The following is a 26,505-nucleotide window of genomic DNA, read 5'->3' on the forward strand; positions in this document are numbered from 1 at the left end:
TGTGCTGAGAAGCCGGCTGCGCTGCTGACAGTCCCCACGGAGAGATTCGCGGTCTCTCCGAGCGCTAAAACGGCCACACGAGGACAAACGAAAATTAAAGATGGCCGCCGTAATGCAAAAAAACTGCCAAGGACCACAAGAAAATGGCCGCCGAGATATACAAGGCGCGACTACGGCAAAATGGCGGCCGTGGCGCACTTTTCAAAAAAATTTTTTTTTTTTTTTTTTTTTTTTTTAAAACAGACAGCCAGCAGCCACAGCAGCATAGTAAAACAGCACACAAGTCCCGCAGAGAACACTACAGCCCCCTGCAGTGAACACACACAGCCCCAGCTAACACACAGGCCCCGGTGATAATAAAGAGACCCCAGAAAAAAACCCCCTCACAGCCGCTACCCAAAAGGGAAGGAAGGAGAGGAATAAGGGAGAGAGGAAAGCAGGGCGAACCCTCAGTCGACCTCCCCAGGGAAAATTCCAGCCAGACCACTTACCTGAGCAAGGGTCACTACTTACCTGTCCTGCGACTACCGGCTGGAGGTATCCCAGACAGAACCAACGTCCGCTAAACGGCATGGCTGTCGGCCAGACACACTGTGACAAGGCCATAAAGACCGGTCATATGTGTGCCCTAGAACCGAAGTTCCCCGGCCGCCCCTGGAGCAAAGGGGCCTGTCGTGGACGTCCCAAAGCTGAGCTGAGGGCCGGCACACGCTCGAAGGCCGAACCTGGGGGAACTACAAGGGTCGAGGACCCAGCCTGTCACCCAGTCGGCTGTTGATAGAAGAATCGCAGGATTCAAAAATGCAGGAACAAAATAATAAAAAGCGAGAAAAATCGCAAGAAAAATCGCAAGAAAATTGCAAGAAAAACTCCAGAGTCCAGGACTCCAGAGAGAGCCTGACTCTCCTGACGGTTAGGCAGAAACAAACTGAAGCTGCTAGAGCAGAGTGGGGGTTATGCCTGGGGGAGCCACGCCCCCTGGGAGGAGCGGCATGAAGGAAAGTTTTTAACACCTTAAGTGCTGTAGAATTCTGCCTAAATCTCCTGGTAGGAAGAAGCATAACCCTAAGGTCAATGAAGGCTGTGTCCGTCTATGAACGAAAGAGAAAATACGAATATTCGGAATAGCGAATATTGGCCACGAAATTCGAGTTATTCGCGAATATTCGAATATGCCATATTCGTAACGAATATTCGCAATGCGAATATTCGTGAGCAACACTACTGTATTCTCCAGTGCTTTCTAAGGCCTTGTAAACCTCCCTAGTACTTTAGTGTATTTCCTGCTCCTGTGACCCTGTGCACTTTAGCCAGGGCCAAAACTGGGGAGGCAGGGGGAACATGTGCCCCAGGCACCACACTGAGAGGGGCACCACTGCGACCCCCACTCCCTGACATGTCATTTCACCGCCATTTGACAGCTTCCTGATCTCTCTGCTCCACTCCTACCTACACTCTCTTCCCCGACAATCTCTCTCCTACAACTCATTTATTCTTCTTATGGGTGGCTTCAATGAAGCTTGTCCGGGTAAATCTAGTGTTCTGTAAGGGAGGGGGTGTTGCATGTGACATCGTTATCGCTGGTCACCCTCGGCATCTCCCTCCGCAGGCTACTACTTCTCAGCCAAGGGTAACATCGCCCAGACAGATTTCTCTAGGCTCCTCCTAGGCTCTTTTTTGTCTCATGACAGACCACCTTGAGGAGGAGCCTGGGAGGAAGAACATCTCCCACCCTGCATGGTGCCGCACTGTGTCTGAGGTCTGTGTTGGAGGGAGGTTTGGGGATTTGTTGGGATGAAAACAAAAGGATTTATGGGGAATTTGGAGGGAGAAGGGGGGTAATGTGCTGGTAGGGAAGAAGGTTTTTTTTACTGGGAGGGTGGATGGGGGCTTGCTCTAAAAAAGGGATGTCAAGAGGGATGGGGATTTGAAAGCGACAGGTGATCTTTGCATCCTGTACACTGCACACTCCTGATCTTTGTACCCTGTACACCACACACTTCTGATTTTTGCACCCTGTACACCACACAATTCTGATCTTTGCACCCTGCACATAGCATAATACAGATCTTTGCACCCTGTACACTCCTGATCTTTAGACCTTGTACACTGCAAATTCTGATCTCTGCACCTTGTACACCGCACAATCCTGTTCTTTGCACCCTGTACACCGCACACTCCTGATCTTTATACCCTGTACACCGCAAATACTGATATTTGCACCCTGTACACTACACACTCCTGATCTTTGCACCCTCTACACCACACACTCCTGATCTTTGCAGTCTCTACACCACACACTCCTGATATTTGCAGCCTCTACACCACACACTCCTGATATTTGCAGCCTCTACACCACACACTCCTGATCTTTGCACCCTGTACACCAAACACTCCTGATCTTTGCACCCTGTACACCACACACTCCTGATCTTTGCACCCTGTACACCGCACACTCCTGATCTTTGCAGCATGTAGACATGTGCACAAAAAAAAAAGATTTGCATTCTGTTGAATCCAAAATACGAACAGAAAAAAGGAATTCAAAATACAGGGTGCGGGTCTTTTGTTGTGGATGTCGTGTGAGCATACGACTGAGGGTGCGAACAGAGAAGGGATTCAAACAAGATACAGAGTGCAAATCTTTTGTTGTGGATGTTGTGTGAACATACGGCTGAGGATACGAGCAGAGAGGGGATTCAAACAGGATACAGAATGCAAATCTTTTGTTGTGGATGTCATGTGAACATACGGCTGAGGATACGAGCAGAGAGGGGATTCAAACAGGATACAGAATGCAAATCTTTTGTTGTGGATGTCGTGTGAACATACGGCTGAGGATACGAGCAGAGAGGGAATTCAAACAAAATACAGAATGCAAATCTTTTGTTGTAGGTGTCATGTGGACATGCGGCTGAGGATACGAGCAGAGAGGGGATTCAAATAGGATACAGAATGCAAATCTTTTGTTATAGATGTAATGTCATGTGAACATACGGCTGAGGATACGAGCAGAGAGGGGATTCAAACAGGATACAGAATGCAAATCTTTTGTTGTGGATGTCGTGTGAACATACGGCTGAGGATACGAGCAGAGAGGGAATTCAAACAAAATACAGAACGCAAATCTTTTGTTGTAGGTGTCATGTGGACATGCGGCTGAGGATACGAGCAGAGAGGGGATTCAAATAGGATACAGAATGCAAATCTTTTGTTATAGATGTAATTTTCGTTCTTTTGCCGTTTTCGTTTTGTCGTATTTTCGTCAGATCGTTCGTTCGTATTTGCGGTTGTTCGTAATGCGGCTCATTCGTAATCCCGTCGTTTTCGTATTTTGGTGCTTTAATTTTATCGTATGTACACATTATTCTGCGGGTACGAAAATTAACATTTTCGTACGAAAATAACATTCGTACGAACGGGAATGCACATATCTAGCAGCATGTACATCGCACACTCCTGATCTTTGCAGCATGTGCACTCCTCATATTTGCACCCTGTACACTGCACACTCCTGATCATTGCACCATTTACATTGCACACTTCTGATCTTTGCACCCTATGCACTTTACACTTCTAATCTTTGCACCTGTACACCACACACTCCTGATCTTTGCATCCTGTACACCCCACACTCCTAATCTTTGCACCCTGTACACCGCACACTCCTGATCTTTGCACCCTGTACACTGCACACTCCTGATCTTTTCACCCTATACACAGCACACTCCTGATCTTTGCACCCTGTACACCGCACACTCCTGATCTTTGCACCCTATACACAGCACACTCCTGATCTTTGCACCCTGTACACCCACAATATAGTGCGTGGGTGTTACTATTGTGGATTATGGGCACTGTATCCAAGGAAGCATGCTATGTGAATAACTGCAGTTCTTCTCTAGGACAGGATTATAGCAGAATGTACACTCTAAAAGGGATTCCTTAGAAGTGGCAATTTTTCTCATATATAACACTCTTGGGTAGTCTGTGTTCTACATATCAATCCTTCTCTCTTTCTCTTTCCATCTAGCTGTGTATGTTGTGGTGAGTACTGATAGGAACATGTGACCATCCCCCGGCCTAAACACCACCTTAGATCTTCTGCCACAGCCATCTAGTCTGGCCATATACAGGTCAGTTTTTTTAATTTAACCAGTGGGTTAAATGAAAAAAAAAAAATGTACTTATTTCACCATCCACATATTCAAGGTGAATTATATTCTGCAGATATATATAGAGGGCAAAGCAAAAGGGTCACTTGACCCCCCCCCCCCAATCCTAGCCAGTTGTCTTCTTCATTCCTTTTATCAGCATTACTCTGTTCTAATGCCAGAAATAAAGCCTCATGTAATCTAAAAAACTGATTTGCTGAAGCTAGCTTCCACAGAGCTATGGACTCAATTCCCGGCTCCATGTGAAAGTATTGGGCTAGTAATCCTATACTCATAGGCGAGCGCACAGGGTGTGCCAGGTGTGCCTGGGCTCACCCTAATCACCCAGTATGCCACAGATCCCCCCTGCTGCCCGGGGGGGATGAACAGGAAGCTGCTTAGCACAGAGCACTTGCCATTCATTCACTGTGCGGTGCATAAGGCTGCAGAGAAACGGACTGGGAAATCTCTGTCCTCAATCCCTTTCTACTTAGACCCCTGATTTTTCATCGAAGCCTCCCAATGGGGCTCCTAATTTTTTTTTATTAAAATAATAAAAATAAAAAGCTACTGACACCAATCCCTTCACTACTAACACCAGCCACTGCTCTATTGACACCACCCTCTGCCCTACTGACAAAGTCCACTGCTCTGCTGACACCATCCATTGTCCTACTGACACCAATATCTGCCCTACTGACACGCACATACATATAGACACATGCGTGTGTGTTTGAGCTTTGGGGTGCACACCCTTATACAATAGGCTGCGCACACCTATGCCTATACTTTGCTTGCATGATATGTAAAGTTATTGTGGGACTTTGCAGTGAATTGAGAAACTTGTGAGTGGGAAAAAATGTTATTGCAACTTTGCTTAGAAACCAATTGGCTTCCAGGTTTTATTGACAAAGCTTAAGCCCTTGTTCACACTGGAGCGACTTGTGATATGATTTGACAGTCCAAATTGCATGACAAGTTGCACCATAATGTCAGCAATGGCAATTTTCAAAGCAGTGTGACGCCGACTTTGCAGTGCCGCATCTATTTGAAAAAAGTAGTTCCTGCACTACTTTTGGCGATTTCAGGTGCGACTTGCATAGACATCTGTGCATGAAGCCGCACAGATGTCTTCAAAGTTGCACCTGAAGTCACACTGACATGCAGCTTTGAAATTCTGTGATTTCAGATAAAGTTACATGATTTTAAAGCCGCATTCAATGTGAACGTAGGGTAATTGAACACGCTGAAGTTACAAGCTGATTGGCTACCATGCACAGCTGAACCAGCTTCTGAGTGCTCCAGGTTTAGTAAATCTCCCCCACTATGTCTATTAATTGCAATAAAGGCCTTCCTTCTTGCAAGAATCTTTAGAATGTACACTGGACAGCATCAGCATCGTCTGGTAAGTGAATTGCTACATGTCCACCTTCTCTTTTCTTAGGTAGAGAATGTCCTTGACCCTCACAGGGAAGAGGTGACTTGCAAATGACAATATAACTCACCTAGAAATATTCCCAAAGAATATCCCTTGCCTCCAGGCTCTTCTGTTTGATCCGGATACAAAGGGAAACAAACCCCATTTTTTCCGTAGTAGTTTCCAAAAAAGTCTTCATTCCAAAATGGAACTACAGCAATTATAAATCCAATGACCCATATCGCCATCAAAATTACAAGTGTCTGCCGTCGGCCTGGACGAATGTTGCTGAATGGAAATACAATAGCTAGGTACTTCTCCAAAGTCAAATAGGTCAGAAGCAGAACCGATACTTCTGTGGACAGCATGGCAAGAAATCCAAGGCTTCTGCATTGTAGGCTTTCCATCCATAGCAAGGCATGCTTTTTATACTGACCCCGGTACTTAACATCAAACACTCCAATAAAAAACAGATAGACGCCCATCAGACAGTCAGCACCTGTTGGAGAGAAGAGAAGTGAATTTTTCACTGTGCTGTAGGCAGCTCGATGAAACTGACCCATGTTTATACAATCTATACATTAGGGGCTCAGGGGCACCGCCCCCCTTATCCATGCGCCCAGCCATTAATCTACATGCAGGGCGCCTGGCACAAGGATTTTAAATGTTTTATTTTTTTGAAGGACATGATTAGAGCCTGAGGCTCTAATTGGTTTAAAAAAAGGGTGAGGTGGGGAGCAGGGCACTGCTCTCTGAGCCCACCTAGTTGTGTGACATTAGCAAATTAATATTCGCTAACGCCTTTTTGCTTTTCCTCCCGGCCCTCTCAGCAGTGAAAGCGCGGCGCTGGAAGGCTTCGTTTTTTAGGTATGTTTCACATAATGTGCTAGTAAAAGTTGTATAAATAAAAGCTGATACAGTTGCAAGAAAAAGTATGTGAACCCTGTTGGAATGATATGGATTTATGCACAGATTGGTCATAAAATGTGATCTGTCACAACAATAGACAATCAGTCTGCTTAAACTAATAACACACAAAGAATTAAATGTTACCATGTTTTTATTGAACACACCATGTAAACATTCACAGTGCAGGTGGAAAAAGTATGTGAACCCTTGGATTTAATAACTGGTTGAACCTCCTTTGGCAGCAATAACTTCAACCAAACGTTTCCTGTAGTTTCAGATCAGACGTGCACAACAGTCAGGAGTAATTCCTGATCATTCCTCTTTACAGAACTGTTTCAGTTCAGCAATATTCTTGGGATGTCTGGTGTGAATCGCTTTCTTGAGGTCATGCCACAGCATCTAAATCGGGTTGAGGTCAGGACTCTAACTGGGCCACTCCAGAAGGCGTATTTTCTTCTGTTTAATCCATTTTGTTGTCGATTTACTATGCTTTGGGTCTTTGTCCTGTTGCAACACCGATCTTCTGTTGAGCTTCAGTTGGTGGACAGATGGCCTTAAGTTCTCCTGCAAAATGTCTTGATAAACTTGGGAATTCATTTTTCCTTTGATGATAGCAATCCGTCCAGGCCCTGACGCAGCAAAACAGTCCCAAACCATGATTCCCCCACCACCATACTTCACAGTTGGGATGAGGTTGTGATGTTGGTGTGCTGTGCCTCTTTTTCTGGATTCACGTAGAATCGCGTATCTTTGTGCGGGCGTAACGTATCCTATTAAAGTTACGCCACCGCAACTTTTACAGGCAAGTGCCGTATTCTCAAACAAAAGTTGCGGCGTAGCGTAAATAGGCCGGCGTAAGCCCGCCTAATTCAAATGTGGTAGATGTGGGCGTGTGTTATGTAAATTTTATGTGACCCCACGTAAATGACACTTTTTACGAACGGGGCAATGCACCGTCTGTGAAAGTATCCGAGTGCGCATGCTCCAAATTAACCTGCAAGAAGCCAATGCTTTTGACGTGAACGTAAATGACGCCCAGCCCTATTCGCGAACGACTTACGCAAACAACGTAAAATTTTCAAAATTCGACGTGGGAACAACGTCTATACTTAACATTGGTACGCCGCATCTACGCCTCATATAGCAGGGGTAACTTTACGCCGGGAAAAGCCTAACGTAAACGGCGTATCTGTAATGCGTCGGCCGGGCGTACGTTCGTGAATTCGCGTATCTAGCTGATTTACATATTTCTAGGCGTAAATCAGCATACACGCCCCTAGCGGCCAGCGTAAATATGCAGTTAAAGGGGAGTTCCGGCCACAATTTCACTTTTTAAATATAAATAACCCTGTAATAAACAAGCTTAATGTATTCTAGTAAAGTTAGTCTGTAAACTAAGGTCCGTTTTGTTAGGTTGTTACAGCATTTAGACACTTTATAAAATAGAAATTGACTGGGGCCATCTTAAGTGTGGGCATCATGAAGCCAGACTGTATGACTTCCTGGATTTCAGCCTTGCAGATCTCGCACATGCTCAGTGCTGCACAAGCAGTGTCAGATCAGGTTTCAGCACCTGTGCTGTCCAAGTCACATGATTCTTTGAGACTGGGGAGTGCACAGACTCCTGGAAAGTTACACCCTCTACATTCCCAGGAGTCTGTGCGGTGTAGGTTAGGAAGCATTAAGCACCTAGGTGCAGGAAGTGGGAAGATTAACTATTCTGCCTAGCAACAACACTTTGAAGGCATCTAAAAAAATAAAATGTTTTCGTATAGGACTAATGACATTTTTTTAAAACTACTGATGTAATGTTATATTTATGGGTGGAACTCCACTTTAAGATACGACTGCGTAAGAGACTTACGCCGGTCGGATCTAATACAAATCTATGCGTAACTGATTCTAAGAATCAGGCGCATAGATACGACGACTCAGACTCAGAATTACGACGGCGTATCTGGAGATACGCCGGCGTAACTCGTACGAGAATCCGGGCCATAGTGTTGAGTGTTTCTTGCAAACAACTCAACTTTGGTTTCATCTGTCCAAGAATATTTTGCCAGTACTGCTGTGGAACATCCAGGTGCTATTGTGCAAACTGTAAACGTGCAGCAATGTTTTTTGGACAGCAGTGGCTTCCTCTGTGGTATCCTCCCATGAAATCCATTCTTGTTTAGTGTTTTACGTATCAGGGATGTTAGCATATGCCAGAGACTTTTGTAAGTCTTTAGCTGACACTCTAGGATTCTTCTTCAACTCACTGAGCAGTCTGCGCTGTGCTCTTGCAGTCATCTTTACAGGACGGCCACTCATAGGGAGAGTAGCAGCAGTGCTGAACTTTCTCCATTTATAGCCAATTTGTCCTACCGTGGACTGATGAACAGCAAGGGTTTTGGAGATACTTTTATAACCCTTTCCAGCTTCATGCAAGTCAACAATTCTTAATTGTAGTTCTTCTGAGAGCTCTTTTGTGCGAGGCATCATTCACATCAGGCAATGCTTCTTGTGAAAAGCAAACCCAGAACTGGTGTGTGTTTTTTATAGGGCAGGGCAGCTGTAACCAACATCTCCAATCTCATCTCATTGATTGGACTCCAGTTGGCTGACACCTCACTCCAATTAGCTCTTGGAGATGTGATTAGTCTAGGAGTTCACATACTTTTTCCACCTGCACTGTGAATGTTTACATGGTGTGTTTAATAAAAACATGGTAACATTTAATTATTTGTGTGTAATTAGTTTAAGCAGACTGTGATTGTCTATTGTTGTGACTTAGATCAAGATCAGATCACATTTTTTGAACAATTTGTGCAGAAATCCATATCGTTCACATACTTTTTCTTGCAACTGTAATTGTAACCACCCTTGCAAGTGCAAAATACATTGTCCCAACCCTCTTATTGACACGTTTGTTGGACAGCATGGTCCCTTATAGGAAATTAAAAAAAAAAAAAACATATTTAGTGGAAGGAATAAAAATGTTGTTCTAGAGGAGACACAAAAAAACCCCTCAAAAACAGCTGTGTTAATGTTAGTGAGAGACTATATTACATTTCTCATTTTTCTTATTTAGTCCAAAGTTATAATTTATGTCAGATAATGACTTGTTGCAGTGAAAACAGCAAACCACCACTTTTATATATTCAGGATATTATTCCTCTGAATCATAGGTGTGTATTTTTTTCAGATTTTTTATTTTAATTTTATTTACATTTTTCCACCATTTTTTATTATTTATTTATTTGCTTTTTTTTTTTTTTTTTTTTTACAATTTATTAGGATTACTGGGGGCTTTGGTAAAATATCAGGGTTCTAAACAGAATTTTTCTTTCTCTTTTATTGGTTGAACTAGATGGACTTGTCTTTTTTAAACCTGACTAACTATGTAACCACTTTTCAGACAGAGAAAGGGACTAAAGACAGAGATTCCCTTTCTCTGCAGCCAAACAGCAGAGGGAATCTGCTCAGCACAGGGTGATTAGGGTGTGCCCAGGCACACCTGGCACACCCTGTGCGCACGCCCATGCTCTGAATATGAATACATTTATACTTACAGCACAAGATCTTTATGGACATAGTGTGAGTTTTGTTTTCTGATTGAATAAAGGATCGCATTCCAATGACAAAGATGTTCCCGAAGCAGGTAATGCAGGCTATCACCCAGACAAAGACCCGGAGGATGGTGTTGGCCAGGAGGTTTTCAAATGATGAGATACCATCTGTAAGTGGTGTACATACCCGCACGTGAGGTGCATAAGAACAATATCTAAATTTTTCAAAATATCTTTAAAGAAAAAAGAAAAGAAGGCATAATTTCAAGATTGGAAATAAGGAGACTCCCTTAAAAATAAACAAAATGATGTATACAGCACATATATTTATATCTGACACTCATTATTTTTTGTCTAGTGGGTTGACAGAGAAACTTAAAGGCTAAGTTCAACTTTTTTTTTTAATTCCAGCTCCCCTATGCATCAATTCATGTACTTTTTAGCAAAAATATCAAAGCTTTCCATAAAATCTACAGACATTTACCTTGCTGTCTTCCATCCATGATTCCAAACGTATCTATTGCTTCTGTCTTACGTCCTTACAAACTGTAGATCATGACACAGGAAGGAGTTGACCAGCTTACCTCATTAGCACACACCCTGCATCACCTACTCTCCCATTCCCAGCTGCACGTTTTTTAAAATGAAATGCAATCAATCAGTGATCACCCTTCTCACTAAATACACAATCAGATTGCATAGTGTATGGCCATCTTTATACAAGTATGTAGAAGGGAGTGGACAAAAACCCTCAGCTGTCACATCTCTGCATAGCAGGAACTTGTTTCTTCTTTAGATTTACAAAATGTATATAATAGTAGTGTAGCGGCCTGCTCCTGTTAAACAGGTGCTGCTGTAAGTTTAGAGGGGGTCTGAGTCGTTATTTGGTTCAGACAAATGTAATTATGGGCAATTTAGCCTCTGTTCCAGCCATGGCTGTGCTGGGAGTAACCACCATTGTTTGTCTGGGGGTGTTATTGCCATCTCAGGCCAAGGGTGGCAGTAGCAGAGTCAGGGTGTATTGAGTGTCCCCCTCGGCAGCAAATCAGGGGAGTGATCGTCCCGCTGTGCATGCTGGGGAGGGGTACTTAAGGGACAGACGCCATTGGGGCAAGGTCATTCGGTCGCTGTTGTCCTACGCACCTCGTGGCCCGCCTTGCCTGGGATGCGTGTTCCTGAATCCTGGCTCCAAGACCACAATGGTCCGGGGTTGTGGCTTCGCTTAGGAGGAGGCCACTTGATAGGGGAGGCCAGGGGGCGACCTATCCTGGAGAGGACCATGCAAGAGACTGGTATTTTGGGAGAAGGCCTGGAAACTTCATCGAAGGATGCACCATACACTGAGAGGCTTGATGGTGATCGCCTGTCGGGTCTAAGTTCTGCAGAAGTTGGTCTGGAGAGATCCGGGTGCTGAATCCTGTGTCAAGGGATTCTGGACCAAAAGTGTCTCCTCATAAAGGAAGGTCTCCTCATAAAGGCAGAGACTGTACTTTATTCCATGCGCCAATCTGGCTGCTGTGCCGGTGAGAGGGACCTGTCCGGGTGGGTGGTGCCCACTCTGGCTGGAGTGGTGACGAGAGCTGTTTGCTTGCTTGCTTGCTTATACAGCTAAAATTACTAGTTGCGCTTTTGTTAACACACCAAACACAGAAGTAAACACATGGCAAATGCTGCAAAACGCACATTAAAAAACACGCAACCCACAAAATATCAACATGTCCCATAAGGCACATATAGCACAGCCCATTTAAATCAGCAGGCTGCCCTATGCGTGTCACAGGAAAAACCAGACAAAAAATGTGCACTCCCACTATGCTAGATGTAAGTGGGTCCTGAAAGTGAAATTGGTGCGATAACACACGTACAATGAGGCTCCATTCACATCTGTGCATTTGCTTGCATTTCAGAAATGCGCTGCACGAAAAATCGCAGTTAAAAAATGCACCAAGCTACACTCTAAAAAAAAGATCTGAAGCTTCTTTGGGGCCATTGCTGTGTGCAGGGCAGCCCATTTAGGTAGGTGGGCTGCCATATGTGCGTTGAGTGAAAATGCTCCAAAACACCTCCCCACTGTTTCATAACCTACAGTCCGTAAAGACATAAGACAAAAGCAATAGATACGTTCGGAATCATGAATGGAAGACGGTGAGGTACGCGTCTGTAGATTATATGGAATGCTTTGATATTTTTGCAAAAAAAGTACATGAATGCTACAATATGTTAGTGCATAGGAGAGCTGGGATTTCGAAAAAAAAGGTGAACTTAGCCTTTAAATAAAATCCATAAAATCATAAAGCCTGGTAACAAATATATATATATAGATATAGATATAGATAATATAGATAATGTAATTTAGAATTTTGTGTATACAGCTTCAGAAATATACAATTTAGAGCAAGGAAATCTCAACATATGCAGAAAATTGAGCTAATGAAACCCTTGCCTAGTCCAGGGCTAAACATTCTTAGAGGGAAATTTTATATTTTATTATCTTTTCAAAGTTGTGCTTTACCAAATTAGTGAAAAGGTTTATTTACTGGGCACAGAAATTAATGATTTCTCTTCTATGACAAATCCTAAATGGTAGACATACTTTTGAATGTAGGTAGCTGTAAAGTCAGTGAACCACTATATTAACTATAATTTAAAGTGAATCTATAGTTCCACTGTAACTCACTGTGAGCAGGCAGGCTTTTTATTGCAGAAGAGATGTGCAATGTTTCTTCTACAATAAACTATACCTCAATAAACAATAATGTGCTGCACTTTAATAAATATGAAAAACACCACTGTGCAAGATAGCTGGGTAGAGAAAGTCAACATTACAAATCACAAAGATCCCAATTTATAAAATGTCCAAATAAAATTACAAAGTCTACTTGAAGACACTAAAGTGTATTCCATGCCAGTGAGTTAACCTCCACCACATATATTTAATGTGAGGCTTGCCAGAACTACATGACCTTCAGATTATAGAAAGGTCATGTATGGCATATGTTGTGTTGCCTATCCACCACAATGGAACTCTTCCGTAACCGCCCACTAGTTGCAGGCTGGACACAGGTCCACTTTAGACACTCCGCTGTATACAAACGTGGCCCAAAATGCACTCTCAAATTCCTCACATATGGCATCGCTAGCAATCTAGTTAAATTCCACCTCTGGGGACAATTCCAGTGCTTGCCCTTTGAGAGCATCATTTTTGATGAAATTAGTCAAGGTGGAGCTACGCTGATGTCATCACTCACTGGAAGATTCCCCAGATTGGGATTTAGTTGACCTGTGTATAAAGGGGTGTTTTATTTCCTTCTCATGTGAGTGCAATTTCTGTTTTTTTTTTTTTCTTCAATAAAATTCCTGTCAGGTTTACACTATGTGCAGCATGGGTCTCCTCTTTTTTTTCTCTGAATGTAGTCATATGGGGGACTTTAAGCAAGCATGGTAGATTGCTAGCGGTGCCACATGTAAGGAATTTGTGAGTACTTTTTAGGCCATGTTTTTATACAGGGGAGTGTCTAAAGTGAACCTGTATCCAGCCTGCAACCAGTGGGTGGTTCCTGAAGAGTGCCATTGTGGTGGACATACATAGCAACATAAGCCATACAGGACCTTTCTATAATTTAAAGTCATGTAGTTCTGGTAAAACTCACATTAAATATCTGTGGTGGAGGTTGACTCAATGGCATGGAATACACTTTATTGTCTCCAAGTGAACTTTGTAATTTTGTGCCCTGATTATCAGTGCAGCCCCATCAGTGTCACCTGTCAGTGCCCATTAGTTCTGCCTATCTGTGCAGCCTCATCAGTGCCTCCCCATTAGTGCTGCCTTATCAGTGCCCATCAGTTTCACCTCATCAGTGCCCATCAGTGCAGCCTCATCAGCGCACATCAGTGACAAAGAAAAGTTACTTATTTGCAAAATGTTATAACAGAAACCAAGAACATAAAAAAATGTTTGTTTAGCAAACATTAAGTGGTAAATTAAATACCACAAAAGGAAAGTTCTAGCGGTCTAAAAAAAATGTAATATGGGTACAGTGCTGCATGACCGCGCAATTGTTTTTCAAAGTGAAGGGGGTGAAAGGGCTAGTATTGAAGTGGTGATGCTATCTTCCCTTAGCATCTTCCTTCGCCTCTCCCAGGGAGCACCTCAGTTTTGGGACTTATCTCCCTGTATACTAGACTCTGCAGCATTTTAATTCTGTCAAACTAAAATAAACAAGGTGTTTTTTTGTAATATACTAGTCTGTCTCTCAGTTCCATAATATAGTTCCACACGGCATGCTCCCTGACGTTAGGGCGACCACATTTCCAAACTACCATTCAGGGACACCCTCCCTTCCCAAAAATCAGCTTGTGCTGTAACGAATCACGGCACAGTGAATGGACACAAGAGGCAGGATTCTCCAATCACAAGTAGGGGGGCGGGGATTGTGCTCCTCCAGGCATTTAGAGCCAGGACAAGTACTGTCAGTGAGTAAAGCAGTGATGTGGTGGCCTTTTTTGGGGGCATCAGATTGGCCAGGGGGGTTGCTGTGTCAGTTTCATTCCGGGACACTGTATTGTCCTGGAATAAATGTGCCCGGGACAGACCTGCAAAATGCGGAACTGTCCCGGGCAATCCGGGACACGTGGTCACCCTACCTGACGTTACTTTCTCTCTCTTCCAGGTGTACTAGTACCCACAGCAGAGAACTCTTAGCCTGGCCTAAAAAGTATTTTGCATCCATCTAAAAGTCATCTTCATACCGTCACTAGAGTAAAGGTGACTGCAGCTGGTTCTTGTGGGTGTTAACCTACATCACCCAGGTCTTCTGCTCTGTTAAGGGTCCTTGGCAGTAGCTGACTACATTTACATGGCTTCTGGGGTGTTTCACTCCCATGCTTCGCCTCAGTAGGCTCAGTGCAGCACTAACATATACATAGGCACTATCCATCCATCACATCACTATGGGAAGGTCTTTTTTAAAAGGAACCAAACACCCACTTACACAGCTACCTGTACCATACTATAATTGGAACTGAGCCACCTAGTGTCAGATAGGCAAACTGAACCTACTAACACATTATGGGCCAGATTCACATATACTTGCGGCGGCGTAACGTATCATCTATACGTTACACCGCCGCAAGTTTTCAGCGCAAGTGCCTGATTCACCAAGCACTTGCGTGTAAACTTACGGCGGTGTAACGTAAAGGCGTCCGGCGCAAGCCCACCTAATTCAAATGGGGCGTGTACCATTTAAATTAGGCACGCTCCCGCGCCGGACGTACTGCGCATGCTCCGTTTTGAAATTCCCGCAGTGCTTTGCGCGAAGTGATGTCATTTTTTTGAACGGCGACGTGCACAGGCGCAAACTTGCCAACGGAAATCTCCGAACCTCGCCCGGCATCCAGGCTCATTCTTTAACATCCCCGTGGATTGGAAATCCACGTCGCTCTGGATGCCGGCCGAGGTTTGGAGATTTCCGTCGGCAAGTTTGCGCCTGTGCAGTCCTTAAAGGAACTTTCTCGTTAGCCGGAACCATATCGGCAGATCATAGTGCGCCTGCGCAGGAACTTTCACGATAGCCGGAACCATATCGGCAGATCACCGGTTCACACAGGGGCGAACACAATAGCTCCGCAGAAGGGATTCCCCCAATCAACACTGTGTTGATGGGTGGAATCAATTGATTTTCTTTCCTGCAACCAATGGTTGCAGAAAGGAAAATTGCATCATCTATTTCCTGCCTTAATCTTATGCCGCGTACACACGGTCGTTTTTTTGTGAAAAAAAAAACGTAATTTTTTAGCATGAAAAAAAACGAAGTTTTTCAAACTTCATTTTAAAAAACGACGGAACATACACACCATCGTTTTTTCAAAGAGCTCTAGCAAAGCGCGGTTACGTTCAGCACGTACGGCGGCACTCTGTTCCATTCAAGCTCGCGTCATAACTTGCTTCTCAGCATGCGCAGGTTTAAAAACTTTGTTTTAAACGTCGTTTTAGCTACACACAGTTATTTTTTATGACACAAAAAACGACGTTTGAAAAACGACATAAAAAATGTAAGCATGCTCAAAAAAATTTTTGTCGTTTTTCAGAAGACATAAAACAACGTTTTCCCCACACACGGTCATTTTAAATGAATGCCGTGTGTACTGCTTACCACCTTATTTTTTGCCAATATCTATGTCTGATGGCCAAAATTACCAATAAAGAGAAACAGGTGGCACAAGGAGTGGGCCAAAAGTATTTATAATAGGTGTTTATGTTAATAAATTACCGTGTCCTTCAATAGATACATACATGTGAGTGAGATTCTTTATTGGCTGGAACATTCTTGTGCTTATATTCGGAATTTCGATTTTTTCCAGAGCTCTAAAAAAAAAAAAACATTTAACATTTTTTAAATAGATGACATGGGAAAAAATATAAATGTTGGCGACATAGAGTTCAGTATGTATACACCTTTGAAAATGTACAGACTGTAACCTTTAAGTCACATAGGGGCTAAAAGGCAGTCCATTTTTTTCAAATATAGTAACATTTTATAGGTGCATAAATGTTTTATATTGGATTTATTCATGATTCCTTATAGCAGTGGTCTCCAAACTGTGGCCCAAGGGCCAGATGCAACCCTTACCCTGCCTTTATCTGGCCCATGGGGCACTATCCATCTGATGACACCAACAATATGGCATAATTCCAGTCACTGACTCCAACAATGGGATACTATTCTGCCCACTGACACTAACCATAGGGCACAACTTCTCCCAGTGACACCAGCTTTGGAGCACAATTGCTTCCTTTGACACCAACGATGGGGCACTATTCTTCCTAAAGACATCAAAGATGGAGCATTCTATAAAGGAAATTGCTACCGGCGCAAAAAAAACAAATATCTCTCTAATGATTTAGTTTGCTGCAATCAGATGTATACCACCCTAGAGTGGAATGTTTATATTATGACCAATGTGTGGATTGCGCTAAGTTCAATGCCAATTTAAATTGTGTCAAACCATAAATAAATGAATAAATATGTATACTCTATTCACTGCGAGGAGTCCTTACGGATAATACTCTCAGTGCCCCCTTTTCAATCAAAGTGGTCTACCCGAAATCTGTGCTATAAGTAAACAGACCAGTTCAAATATTAAAGCTATTGGGTCAAAAGTGCAATAATCTCAACAAGTTATCAATTATTAAACAAAGTGCAAATGCAAAGAGCTATGCAATATTGACAATAATTAAATCAACAAAGTGCAAAGTGCAAAAGATATTGGTATAGAACAAACAACGGTATAAATATATATATATTATCTTCCAAATTCATAAATCAAGTAAAGTGCAAAGTGCAAAGAGAATTTTCTGATGAAAGTAACAGACAAAATGAATGTCCTTAGTGAGAGATCACACCTTTCAATGCTGTTTCTATGAGGTGTTTAAGTGCTTCTAATTCCACCCTTAAAGTGCTTCCACCACCACCTAGTAAAAATGGCCACTCACCAGATGGATATGAGTGTGCACCTTTGGTTCATTACAGGATAACCACTCCATTTCAATAGGTCAGTCAGCAGCAATAGATCAGTTAGCCACCTTTCCAAGGAGTGTGATGGAATATCTGGCTCTAATATTGCTCATAAAAAATGGATAGCCAGCATGGTATAGTATGTCACTACTATTTATTAAAAAGTTAAAAACAAATTTTAAACTCACATTTCATAGTGCCATTACGCCAGCACCAAGCTGATCCAGCCGTGTATGCAGGGTGGGTGATGTCAGCTAATTCGCCGCTGTGTATCCTCAATCACTGTGCGCCTCATACCACCTTCTCTTATGGCAGGATATGACGAAAATGTCCCAGCAGCCTCTACGCGTTTTGCAGTTCCGTTTGCGTCATCAGGAAGCTTCCGGATGACGCAAACGGAACAGTGAAACGCGTAGAGACTGCTGGGACATTTTCGTCATATCCTGCCCACTTTTCTTCTTATTTTAGTGACTAGCCATGTGTATTTTTATGTTCCTGTGCACGGTAAAGTTGTATCCCTATTGTGGGGTCACCAGTATGGTATTTGTACATTGAAATCATATCCCCTCTCAAGTGTCTCTTCTCCAGAGAGAACAAGTTCAGTGCTCGTAATCTTTCCTCATAACCAAGGTCCTCCAATCCCATAATTAACTTTGTTTCCCTTATCTGGACCCTCTCCAGCACATCCTTCCTGAGGACTGGTGCCCAGAACTGGATGGCATACTCCAAGTGCGGCTGGACCAGAGTCTTGTAGAGTCGGATAATTATTGTTTTATCTCTGGAGTTAATCTCCTTTTTAATGCATGCCAATATTCTGTTGGCTTGTCTTGCAGCAGCTTGGCATTGCATGCCATTGCTGAGCTTGTCATCTGCTAAGACCCCCAGTAAAATGCATTCATATTTTTGACACCCAAATGCATTTTTTTTGGCATTTTTCTACATTAAAGTGCATTTGCCATGTAGTTGTCCACCCCATTAATTTGTTCAGATCTTTTTGCAAGATTTCCACATCCTTCAGAAGGTAGACAGAAGTAAAAATTGGTTCTGATGGATCTACAGTATGTAAAGAAAATCTGTGAATGAAGTCTAATATGGGTAGACCCTGTTCTTTTCCTAGGCTGCTACCTCTCTTATAGCACCTTGGCAGATAGTAGGTTCTTGAATCTTTATGGAAAACCAATTGGTACAAAAGTTCATCTTATTTTGTGGACTTTTTAAATCATTTAATAGTTAAGAGACTCAGATACAGCCACTGCACCTGGGGGGGGGGGAGAATATCCCCCTCTTCTTCAGGGTTTAAACCCTGTTCAAACCCTCAAGCCTTGTACACACGTACGGGTTTCCCGGCAGACTTTTTACCGCCTGGAAACCCGAGGGGAAAACCGAGAACCTGCTCAGTAACTTTTTCCCCCTACACACAACCGGGTTTCCCGACAGAAAAACTGCCATGAGAGCTTTGGTCGGGAATCCCGGCCGTGTATATGCTCTATCGCAGTGCTTCCCATAGGAAAACTGTCGGGAATCCTGGCGGGAAAAAGAGCTGGTTCTCTTTTTTCCCTGGCATTTTCCTGTCAGAAAACTGCGATGGAGCATACACACGGTCGGTTTTCCTGGCCAAATAGCTCTCATGGCAGTGTTCCCGACGGGAAAACCGGTCGTGTGTACGAGGCTTAAAGTTTTGATGTTGATTAAATCGCAACAGAATGAACAAAGGGATCCATGTTCAGGCTTGGTGGTGACTAGTGTCAACTGTAGGTACTGTAGCTAAGTGAGCAATGCAAACCTGACAGCAACTTTTGCGCTCTTGCACATGGGCTGGCTAAACCCATTTAGTGTAATTCCTAGCATATTTCCTCCACTCAAGCAGCCCTGGTGCAGATTACAGCCCGTGATTACTATAAACCACTACGCGCCACTGTACTTGTGTATATGGCGGTGCTGTAGTAAACACGAGTACAGTGTATGGACATGTGCAAAACATAGAGAATTTTCTGTATACATGAGCATAACAGCACACAGCCATTCATGTTATAGTCTAGTGCTTTAATTTATTCAAAAAAGTATTAGTAAATAGTAATAAATAAATCACCATATTATAAAATGTGATTGATTTTAACATTTATTTCTCTTAAGGCTTATGTACACACAGACTAGGTTGACCGCCACTCTCGGGGCAGTCCGTGTGAATAATGTGTCCGGGTCTGGGGCAAAAGTAAACCTGAACACATCATTCAAAAACCGGACTGTCCGGAAGAAAACAGTACAGGTGGCAACCCTATGTGGGGGATCTGCTGAGTACAGCTTTGTAACACAAGGAAACAATGGATCTGAATGTCCAAGTATAACACTTTTTTTATAATCATGCCACACTCCAGGCTTCTTTTATCCAGTAAATTGCACCACTGCACTGTACAGCATAGAAGTACATTTCATAATAACTGCACAGTGGCCTAGTAATTAGTACTTTTGCTTTGCAACACCTTCAAATCCCAACCAATTCATTAAAGCAATATTAAAGCCTTGTCTTTTTTCTAAATAACAAACATGTTATACTTACCTGCTTCTCCTCTCAGGGCCAGATCCTTCTCCTCTCTGGGCCCACGCCGGCGCTCCTGGCTCTTCCCTTCTGCCGGGTACCCCCTAAGCAAGTAGCTTATTCTTGGGGCACCCAAGCAGGCGTGCTCCTGAATCGTGGCTCTGTGTGTCCATCCTGCCCCCTCCATCTCCCGATTGGCTCACTGGCTGTGATTGACAGCAGAGGGAGCCAATGGTTCCCGCTGCTACCAAAAACCAAGGCTCTCATGGACATTGCTGGATTGAGAAGGGGCTCAGGTAAGTCTTAGGAGGGGCTGCTGCACACAGAAGGTTTTTATCTTCATGCATAAAATTCATGAAGGTAAAAAACCTTGTGCCTCTACAACCACTTTAACTGCATAGAGTTTGCATGTTCTCCCTGTGCTTGTGTGGATGTACTCTACTTTTCTCCCATATAATGCATTAAGATAAAAAACCTTCTGCCTTTACAACTCCTTTAATATGGAACCCTACAGACTAAGACTGGGATGCCATTAAAGTTCATGTGCGTGTAAAGGCAGGCGTCCCAATACTTTTGGTAATATAGTGTATATGTGCATGTGAGATCTGTAAGTTTCTTGAGTGCAGGGATAAATGTGAATGTATAATATGCAGCTGTATAAATGTTTTTTGCTATATAAATACCTGTAATAATATTATTACTGAAGATAAATTATCTATCCAACTGTTCTTATTTAAAGAAAAATTGGCGGGTCGGTGACTTCACGTGCTCTACATTTTTCAATTAGAGAATGCTTTGCATTTATTCAGAGAATGCAAATCATTCTCTGAATGGCGCCCTTGCTGAGTGGCCGACTGGCCGTCTTACTGCGTTCAGATAGCAGCAGTACAGCCACTCGGCACAGGACCTGAAAGCAAGTTGAGATCACTGGAGTGATCAGCCAGGTGTGTTTTAATACCTAGTTACAATGGTTCAAAAAGGAACATTGTAACTATGTATAAAATATCCATATTTGGAATTCTTCTATAAGCAGGTGCAAATACTAAGAAGAGCATAAGCTTGAAATACAATACTTGGCTTCTGAGGCCCCGTACACACGATAGAATCTATCCGCAGATAAATCCCATCGAATGGGTTTCTGCGGATAGATTCTATGGTGTGTACACTCCGGCGGATATTTATCCGCGGATATTTCCAAATTCCAGCAGATAAATTTTTGTCGACATGCACAGAATATCTATCTGCTGGAATCGGATCCCACGGATGGATCCGCTCGTCTGTACAGACTCACCGGATCCATCCGTCCAAAGGGATTCCCCGCACGCGTCATAATAGCGGCGACGGCGCGACACGTCATCGCCAGAGGATTTCAGCGCGGATTTCAATGCGATGGTGTGTACACGCCATCGCATAGAAATCTGCTGAAATTCTCGAGAGGATTTATCCGCGGATACGGTCCGCTGGACCGTATCTGCGGATAAATCCTCTCGTGTGTATGGGGCCTGAGAGTTTAGTTTTGTTGTTACAGAAATTAAACCCCATACACCACAATTTTAATAATAGTCACACAGATTGATACAGGTTATCATTTTTTGTTGTGGCATTTCATTTTCATTGGAATAGGAAAGCGACCTCATCGCTGACATTTCTGACAGATTTGTGAGATCATTTACATAGAAATTCATTTTTCTAAGGATGCAACTCTACAAAATGATTTTCCTCATTGTGAATTATAAAGTCCTGAGCTTTAATGCAATGTATGGGTCTTAGGCCCCGTACACACCATAGAATCTATCCGCAGATAAATCCCATCAAATGGGTTTCAGCGGATAGATTCTATGGTGTGTACACTCCTGCGGATATTTATTCTCGGATAAATCTCCCCTGGGATGGATTTTCAGCAGATGAATATTTGCTGACATGCTCAACAAATCCATCTGCTGAAGTCCATCCCAAAGGATGGATCCGCTCGTCTGTACAGACTCACCGGATCCATCCGTCCAAAGGGATTCCCCGCACGCGTCGTAATGATTTGACGCATGCGTGGAATTCCTTATATGACAGCGTCGCGCCCGTCGCCGCGTCATAATCGCGGCGACGGCGCGACACGTCATCGCCAGAGGATTTCGGCGCGGATTTCAATGCAATGGTGTGTACACGCCATCGCATAGAAATCTTCTGAAATCCTCGAGAGGATTTATCCGCGGATACGGTCCGCTGGACCGTATCCGCGGATAAATCCTCTCGTGTGTATGGGGCCTTATGGTCATTACCATGATGTGCCAAGCTCTAACAAGGTCATCATTATCAACAAGGATCAGTCTGAACTGTGATAAGCAGAACGAAAGAGTTTTTGTGCAACTCAGATCAGACGTAATTTTTCTCAAAGAGATTAATATAAAAGGCTTATTATTACTATGGCACATTTACTGGGGCATTGGTTGCCATGTCGTGTAAATATTGTAGCCTGCTCCTTGACCTCCTTTACGTCAGTCCAAGGATAGTGTAGCGGGAGCCTGCTGGGCTGTATCTAGTCCACGGGGCCTACATGTATTTGTATGTGACCCCCGCTAATAACTCCTCCATCCTCATTCTACAAAACATTATCATAGGCAGTGCTTGCTGTGTTTAAAGTGTAACTTTTTTTTCATTTTGGCTAGAGAAAGAGAGAGTTATAACCCCTGCCAGGTATTTTTTTTTTTTTGCCATATGTGTCCTATAGGGCAGTGGTCATCAAACCCTGTCCTCAGGGCCCACTAACAGGCCAGGTTTTATGTATTGCCTTGGGGAAATGCAGACTAGAATACTGCAATCACTGAGCAGCAAATGATATCACCTGTGATGTATTTTTAGTTATCTTGAAAACCTGGCCTGTTAGTGGGCCCTGAGGACAGGGTTGGTGACCACTGCTATAGGGGATATTTCTCTTCACTTCCTATTTCATAGCCAAAACAGGAATCAAGAGCAAATTCCCGTCAAAGGGAATCCTGGGATGTTTTTAGGGTCACCAGAACTAGTGTCCCCATTGGAAGATTTCCCCTTTATTACTGTTCTGGTGTCAACCAGGAATTTGGAATCTTCTTTTACTTTCACTTGGACAAATAGAGAGGGTGAGTCTTCCTAATGGGGGCAACAGACAGAATAAAAAAACTTACAGGTGTTCTAATCCCTCTCCACTCTACAGCAGGATCGGTTCGTCCATAGAGGGCACCGGAGCGCCGCCCCCTCTGGCTCTCGCACAGGCACTAAAATATATAGATTCATGCATTGTATGAATCTATATATTTTCGCCGCTGCCGCCCACTATTCAGCTGGCCGGATGTTGAGCGCCAGCCAGCTGAATAATGGCAGCTGGTTGGCTGTGTGGAAGTGCCTATCAGAGCCAGCATCTCAGCCAATCAGGTAATCTGATTCTGGTAATCGGTAACCTGATTGGCTGAAGCATCATCAAGGGCGGGACGAGGGACTGGACAAGGGACATCGAGGGACGGTAGAAGCACGGCTGACCCCAGAAAGGTAAGTGCCGGGGGGGGGGGGCATTTTACAGGTCACAGTGGCAGCATTTTACTGGGCACAGTGGCGACAATTGCGGGGCACGGTGGCTACAATTGCGGGGCACAGTGGCGACAATTGCGGGGCACAGTGGCTACAATTGCGGGGCAAAGTGGCTACAATTGCGGGGCACAGTGAGGCTGCAATTGTTTTTTTGTTTTTTTTCGTTTGCGTCCCCCCCAAAAAATTTTGAGCACCAGCCGCCACTGCTCTACAGTGATGGAAACAAGTATTTAATCCCCTGCTGATTTTGTACATTTGCCCACTGACAAATGTTCAGTCTAAAATGTTAATGGTAGATTTATTTCAACAGCGAGAGACAGAACAACAACATAAATATCCTAGAAAAACATATTTCAAAAAAGCTATAAATTAATTTGCATTTTAATGAGTGAAATACGTATTTGATCCCCCTATCAATTGTATGCAAAACTAAAAACAATGTTTTGCCTTTAGTTACACTTTATTGCCACCTCCATACATAATATATAAAGTTAGAATAGAAAGAGAAAAAAAAGAGAAAGATTTAGTTTTACTTACAGTGACTGAATATGTGGTAATGTTTCAAACTGCTCAGTATGAAGTGATAATGGATTACAACTGAGATTGCTGCAATAAAACATAATAAAACAAAGCTGTGAAAAGTCAAGCATGCTTATAAAAACACTTTACTGCACTTACACTTACGTTTTACTGCAAAAACTACCACTACAGCTAATAGACTGGGATAACTTTGTACTGTTCTTATAATAATTCAATGTGTATATATTATTTTCATTCCAAACACCCCCATTCCCAAACAAATGACTTAAAGTGATTTTAAATGATCACCTTGGAAAACAACCTATTCAGTTAAAAATAGAAATAGAAGGCAAAACATTTGTGCATAGATATAAAAAAAAACATTATAAATACCTTTATTTCCCTTTTTTATAAGTGATCACATTCCCTCTGTTTTCAGGTGCTTAAGATCAATGGGGAGGAGAAGCGGCAGCACACTAAGCTTCCCAGTGAATAGCTGTGCAGTGGGGGTTTGTCAGGACAAGTCTGATCATTGGGGGAGCATACACTGAGTTCCCAGTATAGCTAGAGAACTGACCACAGTGTGCTCTCCTGCTTGGCGTGGCCAGTTTTTAATAGGAAAGCAAGGAGACTGACAGGAACACCAGTGATTTCACACAAAGGAAGCAATACAAAGAGAACAGGATGCTTTCTCATACAAATACATGGTACAGCAAGTACATATCAGGAATATGAAATGTTGGGGTAACAAACGCTTTAACTTTATTAATATGTATCAAATTTTTATTGCCTCAAAGCAAAAAATAAAATAAAATTCTAGATGATGGGCAGACCTGGAAAAGCAAGAAACTCAATAAGAGTTGTCTCCAAAATGCCCTCAAAAATGTTGTTAAAACAATAACACCACTTACAAGTCATACAACTAACAACATTTCTTAACTATTACCAAGTATCTCTTAGTTATTAAAGTATTATTAAAGTAAAATGTTTTTCTTTTTCCTTTTGGATTGAGCATGGAAGAGTTATAATCCTTGTCAGATTTGTAGGCTTTATTTTATTTTGCCCCATTGGTAATATTTATTTTCACTTCCTGTCCTGTACATACAACAGGAAGTGAGAGTAAACCTCCTCCAAAGTGAGAGATATACCCTCTTACAGACAGTTGGACAGTTGGATTTTCCATCACTTTCAGTCCCAGTGACAATGATGGCCAGGACAAATAGAGGGGACAATTTCCCTTAGCAAGGACACAGACAACAATTCAAATCTAGAAGATAAGGCTTATGTTCCATCTGTTCCTGATCCTTGGGAGACCTCATGTTTTTTTTTTGCGTGGAATCCCCCCTTCTGTACCAAACTGTAAAGCCCTGTACACACGATCGCATACCCAATGGATTTTTTCGTCGGATATCCGATGAAGCTGTCTTTCATCAGTATTGCCCACACCATCAGTCAAAAATCCAACCGTGTCCAACACGGTGACGTAAAAAAAAAAACACTACGACGTGCTGAGAAAAGTTTAATGCTTCCGAGCATGCGTTGACTTGAATCTGAGCATGCGTGGATTTTTGACCGATGGACTTCCACACAGACGATCGTTTTTTTATCCATAGGAAAATTTAAAAACACTTTCTATTTTTTTTCACCGATGGGAAAACAAACCGATGGGGCCCCCACACGATCGGTTTGTCCGATGAAAACAGTCCATCGGTCCGTTTTCATCAGACAAACCGATCGTGTGTACAGGGCTTAAGGGTCTGGTATGGATTTCCTGGAGGATATTACTGATTTTTATTTTTTTAATATCAGATATCAGACTCAAAGGGTCTGGTGTACATTTTGGAAGGGACTTTAGGCAAAATTTTGTTTTCATTTTTACATTCACAAAGAAAAAAAAGTGATACAGTTTAAATTGCTGGCAAATGGCATTCATTGCCAGCTTCTTAAAAAAAACAGCAACAAAACCCAAAGAACTTAGCACACAGAGTCCTCCAAAGGCCCCGAAAAATACATACCAGACCCTTGGAGGGATCTGTGTGCTTTTTCAAACAAATTTTTCCTTTGTAAATGTCAGTGCTGCTGCAAAACTATGTGTGCATCACAGAGATAAAACCTCCTCACAGGCAGGGTTAGGAAACCGCAGGCATGTTATTTAAAGGAATTGGACATTTTTAATGTTTCAATGCAAGCATTTAAAAATTCACTACTTCTGGCCAAATTAAACTTTACGGGCCAGATCCACGTAGCGTGGCCCATTGTTCCGTCCGGCGTATCGTATCTCAGATACACTACGCCGCCATAACTTACAGCGTATTTTCCGTATCCTCAAAGAATTTGCGCCGTAAGTTAC

The 26,505-nt window shown here is 42.9% G+C and overlaps 1 protein-coding gene across 1 annotated transcript in view; it reads right to left on the bottom strand.

Annotated features, from left to right (window-relative positions):
* RXFP2 (relaxin family peptide receptor 2) overlaps positions 1-26,505 on the bottom strand; it is a 216,408-nt gene that overhangs the window by 9,309 nt on the left and 180,594 nt on the right. Inside the window, exons 12-15 of the mRNA XM_040340452.1 lie at positions 24,174-24,242; positions 16,324-16,395; positions 10,035-10,264; positions 5,660-6,070 (exon numbers count right to left, since the gene is read on the bottom strand). Of these exons, the coding sequence (XP_040196386.1) occupies positions 5,660-6,070; positions 10,035-10,264; positions 16,324-16,395; positions 24,174-24,242 (782 nt within the window). The remainder of the gene's footprint in view (positions 1-5,659; positions 6,071-10,034; positions 10,265-16,323; positions 16,396-24,173; positions 24,243-26,505) is intronic.

The sequence above is a fragment of the Rana temporaria genome, chromosome 2 (genome assembly GCF_905171775.1).
Source record: "Rana temporaria chromosome 2, aRanTem1.1, whole genome shotgun sequence".
In the NCBI taxonomy this organism is placed as follows: domain Eukaryota; kingdom Metazoa; phylum Chordata; class Amphibia; order Anura; family Ranidae; genus Rana; species Rana temporaria.